This window comes from Etheostoma spectabile, chromosome 4 (assembly GCF_008692095.1).
Source record: "Etheostoma spectabile isolate EspeVRDwgs_2016 chromosome 4, UIUC_Espe_1.0, whole genome shotgun sequence".
NCBI classification, from domain to species: Eukaryota; Metazoa; Chordata; class Actinopteri; order Perciformes; family Percidae; genus Etheostoma; species Etheostoma spectabile.
The window spans coordinates 8,551,803-8,563,183 of record NC_045736.1 but is presented as its reverse complement, the minus strand read 5'-3'; the positions used below and the strand labels follow the sequence as shown (position 1 = coordinate 8,563,183).

The 11,381-nt window shown below is 41.2% G+C and overlaps 1 protein-coding gene across 2 annotated transcripts in view; it reads left to right on the top strand.

The window, feature by feature from the left end:
• The window catches only part of inka2 (inka box actin regulator 2), a 14,281-nt gene extending 4,818 nt beyond the window's left edge, over positions 1-9,463 (top strand). The window contains exons 1-2 of one of the 2 annotated variants that reach the window (XM_032514105.1): positions 4,828-5,031; positions 6,280-9,463. In XM_032514105.1, coding sequence (XP_032369996.1) covers positions 6,286-7,524 — 1,239 coding nt within the window. In that variant the 5' untranslated portion in view covers positions 4,828-5,031; positions 6,280-6,285 and the 3' untranslated portion in view covers positions 7,525-9,463. Of the gene's footprint in view, positions 1-4,827; positions 5,032-6,279 lie in introns of those variants that run through there. The other variant, XM_032514104.1, reaches the window with a different exon arrangement.
• Positions 9,464-11,381: the final 1,918 nt, after the last annotated feature.

The following is an 11,381-nucleotide window of genomic DNA, read 5'->3' as shown; positions in this document are numbered from 1 at the left end:
CAATCTGTTTTAAGTCCTCTGTAGTGCTCACGGCGTTGAAGTCAAAGTTGCTTATTAAAAATACATGAGCATCATCTTTTTACCGAAAAAGGGCTTCTTGCTCAGGTTAACACAGAACCCACTGTCAGAAGTCGTCAAAGTAACAATCTTTTTTTTTTTTAGTACAAAGTAGTTCCTATGAAAAGTAAGTTCTATAGATTATCCAAACCTTGCTTTTAAAAATTACCAAAATGAGCATTGGGGGAATTGATGCTTCTTTTGGCAGGATGGAATATGGTTTACCAGTGCCTTCCAAGACTGTTCCAAAAATGACCAACATGCCTTTTTTTAAGCCTGACCCTTAGGGTTTAGTTGGATTTAGGCATTGATGATGAATCAACATTAGAATGGTACTGAATGTAGGCACAAGAAATTCCTAAGTTCAGGTTAGGAAAACATCATGGTTTTGATTAAAATAACTACTTGGCCAACATAAGGGACAGACTGATTTTAAAAACAGATCATGGTCATGGTCATGGTTAAAAGAAACCACCGCTGATTCTTGATTGACTCCATGAAACAGGATGGGAACAGCCATCAGTGTTTGACATGTGGCCATACAGAAACGCACACAGCCACTAAAAGGGCTTTGTAAGTTATTTATTATTACATAGACATTGCATCAACAAGTGCAGTTATTTTTCTTGGGAGGACAGTCTCTGATTGCCGGGTGCAATCATGACAGAATGAAAGTTCCTGTTGATTTTCTTTAATTAAATTTTCCATTTCCATTCCATTTACCTTATTTAAACTAGGTTTGAGGCAGAAATATAAGAGACAAATATTTTAAAATCTGCACAAATAAAACCAAAAATATCTGCCAGGCGAGATACTGCTGTTGGTGTATTTTAGGTGAACCGACCCTTTAAAGTCCTGTCTTATGTGTGCACTAAGTATATAGTGACACATGCAAGAGTCGCATATCAACATATTGAAAATTACAGTTATATAATTTGGGTTAAAAAATGTGGATGTCTACACTTAGCATCCATTTTGACAGGACATCATACAAGAGGTATTTGTGTCCCATACTATTTTATTGAACATTATTCACACTTCTTTCTCTCCTGAACATAACCTTCATGACATTCGTAGCAAACAGAGTCGCCATGTAGCCTTTTTGACAAAGAGGCATTCATTGCTGTGTGCACAGTGATTTATTTATTTCAGTGAATGCTCCACAGCTTTTTATTGCACTCTTGATTGCGACCTCGGCGCTGTCCACAGCGGCCTGTGGCGTGTCCAGCAGCTCAGTCACAGAGACCCTCTCTGTATCGCAAGGACAGAGAATCCCATTCCTGTCCTTGACCCACACAGTCCACCATTCATTTTTAATTAGGGGTGGAGGTAGAGGGAGGGTGGTGTGCACTAGCTGCTGCTGCTGGCCAGCTCCTTCTGAACAGGAAGACCTTTTGGGTCTGATAACCTTGGCCTTACTGTTTCCTCCCCCTCCAGCCAACAACAAATAAACAACAACTGTGAATAGCCTGTATTTCACAACCAGAAGAGTATGCTGGTTTGTTTGTGAGTTCACGTTTGTGTGTTTATTTCTCACCTAGCAATCCAGTTAATGTCATTGAACACAACATAAAATCCCACCCATGTATGCATGCCTTATAAAAAGACACAGACTTCATTCAAGCGAGGCATGTTTAGGCATGTGCCTTCATAACTGAAGAAGGTTATATCAAGGCTGCAATGAAGGCGGAGAACTCAATCTCAACAGACGGTAGAGGGGGAGCATCAATACATTTATACTTTGTGGTATTTAAATCACTTGGTTTCTGGGTACATCTTTACAGTAGATGTGCCTTGACGTGAGAACATTAAATAAAGAATTACCAATCAATTGTTTTAAATTAAAACGTCCAGAACCTTTTAATAAGCATCCATTCAACATTAATGCAAGACTGCCAGCCATTGTTCTTAGGGTTTGAAGTACTCAGCCTTTAATTGGCAATTATATATGGTTGGCTGGCATCACTGCAGCCAAAGAAGAAGTAGTTGGGGGGATGAAAGGGAAGAATCTGGACTGCGCCTGTTTGTCTTTCTTTCATTCATTTATCAGATTTAAACTCGGCTTGCGGTTTTAAAATGATCTTTTTATAGGAATACACGCTTGATGGATTAAATGGCTTAAATAGTTTGGAGGCATGAGTCCAAAAAGAAGATTTGACTAAACTTAACAAGACTGAGTTAATGATGCCAGTGTTTCTGGGCATTACTAAAAGTCCCTGCAGCCTCAATGTCATCACAGTTCTCTTAATAAATAAAATTAGACAGACTTCTTTTCTCATCTCTATTTTTTTTCTTGTTAATACCTTAAGGGGCTTGTGTAGGCCCTGTCAGGTTTGCATCATCTGTGTCTTTGTCCCAATGATGCCCTGAGCTGATTCACACTTTGTTAAAGTAAAACATCTCAGGATGAACAACATCGTTGTTTAAACTAGAAACCGCCGCGGGGCTACAAAGTCACTTTTAGCATCCTGAGCAGACGACAGAATGAAGGTTGACAAGGCTGACATATTTGTGCCACAAAATTCAGCCTTGAAATAGCAGCGGTGGAGTGTCTGAAGTTAGTTGGCATGGTAAAGGTGAAATAATGGGGTTTAGTTTATTACTGTTCTACTGTTTGTTCCGCAAGGCACAATATGAATTATTAATGTAACCTCAGAATAGAAATGCCAGTAAACAACTCAGTGTGTTTCAAATAACCAGGGGAAATGCCTGTGTTTTGGGAATAATGGAAAAGTTGCATGTGAGTGGTAAATTAGGGGGTTTTTGGTAAGCGTCTGCAAACAGGTGCGGCCCCTTAAGATTTCTTGAGAACGGTGTGCTTAGCAGATAATATTTCAAAAAGAGAAATTAATACATTTAAGTGGTCCAGATTTCACCAGCAGCTCAGAGTGCGGTAATCCCTCAGCTGATCCCTGCATAAACTTCACTGAAGCCACATATCTGCCTCTGAAGACGCATAGACAATACATAACTGCACGTCGTCTTGTTTGCAGACTTGTTGACCCTTGATGTGGAGGAAAGTAAACCCTGACTATGTGATCTCTCCCAGCCTCTCCCAGGACACAGCCAATTACAGCTAATGAAGTCAGCCATATGTGGAAGGCGCAGAGACAAGATACAACCTGATTGTGCTAATTACACGTACCTTTGCTGCCTAATTTATCGAGCCAACGGGAAGCTCAGAGGCTTTTGTTCCCAGCATGTGCATTGATAGGCTTATTAACTGATCTTAGAGGCTATTCACGCCCCCGTGCACCTACTCGGCCATATGTCAGAAATGTGCAGACTGTTTAACCCTTAAGATTTTATGTTAATGGTGCAGGGTTGGATAAGTGTCAAGGCACAGATGTGTTAGTATATAGTGCGGAATCAATTTACAGAAAATGAATCAACAACAATTATAATGATCAATTAAGTAATTTATTAAGAATGAATGACAGACATTCTCTGATACCAGCTTCTTAAATTGAAATACTAGTACAATACAATACAAGTGTCTCTTTCTCACTGTTTTATGTAATTATAAACACAATATCTTTGGTTTTAGACAATTATCTTTAATATATTACATGATAACGGAGAAAATAAGTGGCAGAATAATCACGATTCATTTTATTAATCATTAAAGTATATAAGTTTCACTGTTCTAAAACGTTTTGTAAAGTCAAATCATTCATTTTGAGCTTAATGCTAATGTCAGCATGTTAACATGCTCAAAATGACAATGCTACAATGCTGATTTTTAGCAGGTATAATGTACCATGTTCACCATCTAAGTTTAGCATGTTAGCATGCTAACATCTATTAACTAGCATTAAACACAATGTACAGCTGATGTTGATGAGAATGTTGTTAGTCTTGCAGGTATTTGGTCAAAAAGCATGTACTGAACAAGTTAAACGTTTGACCTGATGATGGGGGTAAATGAAAATTTAAGCGCTAAACATTTATTTCCTAAGGGACATAAATGTGTGTACCAAATTTCATACTCGTTGAGACTTTTCACTTGAAACCACAAATGTCATGTGCCATGTGCTAAAACAAAAACCAGGGAATCACCAAAATCAGTAAGCTTCATCCTCAAGGGAATATGAATATCTGTGCGACATTTCATGGCAATCCATACAATAGCTGTTAAGATATTTCAGTCTGGACCAACTCAGTGGACTGACAAACTGACATTACCATCCACAGAGCCTAAGTAAAGCCATATATATATATATATATATATATATATATATATATGTTTTTTCATGGCTACAATGTTTTTTTTTTAATCTAAATGTAGACCATTTGTCTGTTTTCCCAGAAAACCCCATATTCTGCAACAGTCCCTCCTCTCACGGTGCTTAAAGGTTGCTTTGTTTATGATGCCAGTTGTCTTACGCAGCTTCTTTTCCCACCCGGGGGGTCAGTGCAATCACTGCTCCCTCAAGATTAAATATCACAGCCGGGTGATGTTACACCTACAACCAACCCTCCCCACCATTCTCCCATCTATAACCCCCCTCATGTGTTCTTATGGTGTCATCCATAATTAAATCCATCAACAGTTTTCTCTTTGACATCTTAACATATGGCGAGGGATCCTTCCGCATCTCACACACAACCCTCCTCCTCCTCCTGTCTCACCCTCCCCTCTTTCCATCCCTACTCATCCTGCTGACTCTCACCATCCCTCTCACTCTTCTCATTGTCAGTCTGTTTCCGCCTGAGTAAAACCCCCGCATCCCCCGTTCCCCCTATACACACACACACACACACACACACATACCCTCCATTTGGGGATTACAGTCTAGACAGCCAGCGCTGATTGGTTGCCACGCCCAGCGGTGTCCCCCGATTGGAGAGATACATATAGGGGCCTTCAGACTGATTCGTTTGAAAGGTGAGAGAGAGAGGGTGACAGACTAACAACAACAGAGAGACAGACAGGGATATCTTTACCCCCTGCTTTGTGACACTTTATAGAAGGTAAGGTGTGGGGTTCATTTCTAAAGATTAATTGTATATGTATATATATATATATATATATATATATATATATATATATATATATATATATATATATATGTGTGTGTGTGTGTGTCCTGCAAGTTCTTGCTTATCATTTTCAGATATTCTATTTTAAACTACTCATAAAGTAGCAGTTTCTTCCCACGATTGAGGCCTGTTTTACGTGCAATAGACTGCATGTATGTGTAGTTGACAGTTATCCATGTTTGAGATTTAACAGACGCTGACAGACAGACAACTTGGTTTATAGGAAAAAGGAGTGCTGATTAGTGTTGTCTTTTGTATGTGTGCTTTAGAAGCTTCTAAACAACATTTTCCCACAGACGTGAGCATGTTTATCAGAATTCCTCAAATGCTTTCAGTTGTCTTCCCACAGGTGTTTTTTTAAATTGTTTTTTAAAAAGGAGGCCTCCCTGCAGGTATACCTTACTCCAATGTGAGCATGTTCTTATATGAAGAATAACCTATTTTTATGTCGAGAGAATGATTCAAAGGTCTGGGTCAAATGATTCAAGTCTACAAGTTAAGACACAGGTCAGGATGCCGCCTCTGGGCTTTCTGTCTGCCTTCAGGGCAAGACGGTTAGTCCAGATCACATGACACAGGCTCTTAAACAGATGAGAGTAAAAAGAGAGAGGAGGAGGAAGAGAAGGAGGAAAGTAGAGTGTATGATTACTGCTGCACAGAGGGAAGTAAGAGTGAAGACACAGAGCTTGGAGGAGGGAGCAAATATGGATTAAAGTAAGTGGATGAATGCAAAATGAGAAACAGATAAAAAGAGTAAAAGACTAGTCTGTTTTACAGCTGTCATTGGTTGGATCCTGTCTTGTATGCAGGCCATATGGGGCCTGTCACCTAAAACTAGGTCACATGACCCATAACACAAGAGAAGAGTCTAACCGACACAGAGACACAATGCAGGACTGTTGGTCTGACTTTATTCCTGAATGCATGTCTTTAATGCCTTTGATGCTGCTAGTTGATGGTGTGTAACTGGATTTGTGCTTGTGCTGAGATAAATGATTAACAAGAAGGGAGTCAGTGATGAAATCAGTCTTTGATGGTTGATGAGAAGGGCCCTGCGAGAGATAAAGGAGTCAAATGATTGGGTTGATGATCTCTAAACAGTTAAACTGAACTGGACATTTCTGATTTTTGTCTGTCATCATCATTTATTTATCCCTTTGTCTCTCTGTCTCCCTGCAGCTGTGTATGAAAGAAGCCGGAGATGGCCTCCACGCTCAGATGAATTCAATGATGGGAGCCCTTCAGGAACTCAAGCTCCTTCAGGTTCAGACAGCGCTCGAAAACCTTGACATTTCTGGTCGGCGTATTAACCGAGGACTCCCACATCCAGCTCCACCAACTCCTCCTGAAGCATTTGCTACAGCGGCTTCAACTTCAGGCAAGAGTCACAGGTCCTGCTTTAGCCAAAACATGCTCGAGGAGGCCAGCCCGAGTCCGATGCCAAGTCCAAGGATGTCTCAAGAGAGCAGAAACACCTTCAGCCGTGATGACAAGAGCCTGTCTCAAAACAGAAGCAGCATGGGAACCTCTACTTCCTCGGCATCCAGCCTTGAGAGTGAAAGTGAGGAAAGTGAAAGAAGCGCACAAAGCGTGACTGACCTTGAGTCTATACCCAAGAGGTGGTCAGGATACTCCTCTCCGCAGGTGGATTTCTATGGACCAATGGTGGGAAACCCTCCACCGGAGCCCTACCCTCAGCCACAGGCTCCCGGTCGTGCTCAGAGAGTGGATCTTCCTGGGATCCTGTACAGCCTCTCCAGAGAAGGCCCTTCTTTGGACAGCGACTACTCCCAGGACAGCACAGACGATGCCAGCGACTGGACTTCTTCGCTCATGAGCCGCAGCCGCAACCGTCAGCCCTTAGTGCTGGGCGACAACGTCTTTGCTGACCTTGTGGGCAACTGGCTAGACCTTCCCGAAGTGGAGAGGGAAGAATGGGAAGAAGAGGAGAGGAGGAAGAGAAGAGAGGAGAGGATAGTGGATGGAGATGTGGATAGGCCAGACACCCCAGCTCACCCTCTCCGCCTCAGCCGCTCGCAGGAGATCTGTAGGAAGTTCTCATTAACTACAAACATCTTCAAGAAGTTCCTGCGCGGCGTCCGGCCCGACAGGGACAAGCTGCTCAAGGAGAGGCCTGGCTGGATGGCTCCGGAGCTGCAAGACAACGACCTCTTCAAAAGGCCAAAGAAAGTGGCACCTAAAAGTTCAAAAGGCAGCTTCTACTTGCCCTTCTGGGCAAATGGACAGCACGGCAAAGGCAGGCCATGTCCTCATTTAGCTGAAGCAGAGAGGAACCACCAGCACCACTTCCCCCAGCTCCACCAGCAGCCATTTGCTGGGATTTATTTAGACAGGAGACAGCCAGAGACGGGTCTTGAGAAAATGCAGCCCTTGTTTGACTACAACACAGCTGTGTGGGTCTGACAGTGAGTCTCGGGCCAACAGACTGCCAGTGATGCCAAACTGAGTGAGTGACAGGTGCTGGGGGGGGTTTGGCAGTGCTGGAGGGGAAATGAATGAATGATTTAATGAAAAGCTTGGATACAGTTATCTTCCAAAAATGAACCAATAAACTCCCCACCCACAGCAAGATTATCAGGGCAACATTTTGTCTGACAATCCTAAAAACCTAAACCTTGTTTGCTGTGTGTGTTCGTGTGTGGGTGTGTATGTATCTGTGTGAGAGAGTGAAAGTGAGACAGAGAGAAACATTTTTTGAGGATTTATGCTGCAAGTTTTGTATTATTAAAATGTGTGCATGTACGACTGGGTTCTCTGGATGTCTTAAAAAGACGGTACATTAAAATGGACATCTTCTTCAGAATGTCACCATTACATTACAGATCTTCATGAAATAGCCACAGACTTTTTCACTGCTATGCTACAGGAATCTCACTTTGTTACATCTATGAGTAGAAACAACAACTTTTGGATTCCATGATTACCATTTTTTTCTAATGATGCTACAAACAGCTGTTACTGAACGCACTGCCACTAAACTGTCATTAGCTCAATTTTGTTTCCAACAGGTCTCAAAGCCTTGGAAACTCAGGTTTAACTGACTCCGTCCATCTCATTCACCTAGCTCAGGGAAGGAATGTTACACAGAAGTAATCTATGAGACACTGCCACATTTAAATGGTTTTCAAATACAGAAAAAAAAAAAAAAATAGAGAAGTCCTGCCTCATCTCATCTTGCCTAGAATGACACAACAGCCATACATGACTTCTTCAAAGATTGCACATTAAATTTTGAGATTTGTCCATCGAAATCAGCAATGTTGTGCTTGCTGTTAGAAATGCTTATTTTAGTGGCACATGTTGAGTTAATTGTCAGTCCTCAGAGAGAGGAGGGGGTAAAGATGGCAACGCCAACAACGAGTACTGACTGCCATCTGGCACCTGGTCGTTATGTAAAGCTTGTTCGCCACAGCCTCAAAGAAGATGCAAAACGGGCTCGTTTAATCCCAAATCTTTGACAAAAGTGTTACATGCTGCATAAACACAGGTGAATACATCACAGGGCTGTAACAGTGATGAGGCAGTTGAAAGTGGAGGTATCAGACAGTATCAATGTACAGAACATTGTACATATTTGTCATCAACCTAACAGCAACAATAACTAACTTTACTGTAATATCCCATCACATGTATTTCATCATTCTACACAGATAAATATGTCACTTTAACATTACAATAAACAACATCACACATGTATTTAAACCACAAACTGATGAGTTAATCTTACAGTATCTATTCTCTTGTATCATAAGAAACCGTTTCAGTGTTTTTCATTTCAAGCAGCATTATAACAGAAAAAAAACAACGGCTTCCTTCACAAATTCACATAAATATCAGGATTCCATCAGGATTATAGATGACACTGCCCGCTCAGACTCAAAATACTTTTTATAGAGGACCACTGTTATGCAAGGACAATCTAATTCTCTTAGTATTATTATTATTATGAAAAAAGTGTTACTATCACTCAGTTTTAAATGGGATCCTAGACCAATCTATTCAGCCAGAAGGGATTAGGCCTTGTGTCTTTTGAGTGTCTTGGCCAGTCGATCCATATGGTGTTGTCTCAGTATTCAGGTCAATACATACTTCAGAAGGTCCAACACACCCAGACTGTTTCTGAGAGGTTTGTGCTATGAGGCACAGTCTGAGATGTCATATCAAACAGTATGTTTATTTAAATGTAACATTTATGGCTTCCTATTTACAAGTGTCATTTTCAGCACTGTTGTTGATATTTTTCATCAGGGTTCTGCGAACCTTCTGTAGTGATTATGTGTCATGTGCACTGTAAAACTGTCACTGACTCTTTGTAAATTAAATATGTTTTTAAGAAATGTCACTCTGTGTCAGATGGTGAATCTGTTATTGCTCTTATTTGTATTAGTGTGGAATTGAAACTTTCCAGAAAGCAGACAAACGGCAATCTGATATATGTGTTTGGGCAAGAAAAGGGTCAAAAATAATATCACAATATTATCTAGGCATATCGTGACATGAAAAACTGGAGCTTTTGATTCTTCACACGATCTGCTTTAGCAGACGGTGTTTGCAAAGTAGGTGAGATATTTTAAAATCAAAACAGATTCTCACCACTTTAAAGAAAAAAAAACGACCAAACGTGATCTTATACTGTATATTCGTAACCTGGCATGCAAAATAAAGGAAAATATGACTCTAGCAACCAGCTTTTACTTTCAGCTCGATTTGTTTCTGCCGTGCTCTGCATCCTCACTATAGTAAAGTGCTGCTGCATGACTAACGCCAAAGCCAGCAAGTCACTCAATGCCTGTGCATCAACTGTGCACTAAATTGATTCTAAATCTGTACAACAACTCCATCAGGGTCTTCAATAAATAAACAAAAGCAACGTGAACTGCAGTCCTGAAGTTCATCACAGGCTCTTCAGGACATTCATCCCCGAGATGCTTTTTATGAGATACACATCAAACCACATCAATCAGTTCATCTTTCTGTCCCCAAGCACTATATCCAGGAAGAGCAAATAATACCTACTGCAGAAGTCCTGGGCTGTTATAAAACATATTTATCTATAGAGTAGAAATAACTCCCTCACATGATAAGCTGCGGCTTAGTGTATAACTGGGTTTTGACTGTTGGTCAGAAATTTTAAACAATCTGTTAATCAATATTGTTAATAATCCTTATTCGTATCTCAAATTCAAGAATGAAGAACCATAACTTGCCTCTGAAGGTAATGTGTCATATTTTAAAACCTACAGTATGCATAGTGAAACCTGACATTTATGCCACAGTACCACCCTTCTGCTATCTGTTACTTTAATCTGTCGCCAAATGGGTTCAGATCAATATTCTCTCAGCTTTAACTCCAACTCACTGGAACACTTTATAACTTTGCATAACACTCAAACAGCAAACAGGTCAGTGAAGATTAGAGAGTGTTTGTGTGTGTGTGTGTGTGTGTGTGTGTGTGTGTGTGTGTGTGTGTGTGTGTGTGTGTGTTTGTGTGTGTGTGTGTGCGCGCGTGCGTGCGTGCGTGCGTGCGTATAACAACAGCTGCAACTGTAGTCCCTTCTCTTCTGGCTCAGTTTCCCCTAGGATCCCAGTAGTGGAAGCTGACTGCCGTCTGACCAACACCACCTCCCCCTGTTCCCTCTTTCCTCCCTCCCTCCCCTCTGGTCCCAGCTAGTCAGCTGTCGCTCTCTCACAGCCTCGCAACACTCCCACCCCAAATCTGGGGCACAATGCCTGAGTGCAGCACAGTCGTACAATTTTACAAGTCAGAGAATCTGCAGAGCTCAGATTCAAAAAGGACTGAACACAAAGATAAGGGCATGTAAAAAAGCTTGATCATATAAAAAAAGAGATCTTTTATTAGGGGGGAGCTGTGAATTGGGAATGCAGTGTATGCATTTATGTGCATTTATTATGTGTGCATGTATGTTTCTGGGACCCCTATGGATCTCACTTTAGGCGATATTTCTGCTAAGCGCTCATCTTTCAATAAGCCCTCAGCTGTGTAGCCACACAGCTCTACCTTGGCCCTCAGGAATGTGCTCAGGTTTCACTTTTTATAATCGTCAGAAACTATAGTTCCGAATTGTCTCTCAGTGCAGCTTTCTGCAAGGAGTTCCCACAAGAAACATGAGAACACTTTGCATACACACAACCATAGGTCATTTGTAGTAGCACATAAACACCCTCACTTTTGGAAATGAAGACTACATCTTAAAGCCACAAAGCGGAGACAGATTTGGCAGAGAGATAAATGCAAGAGT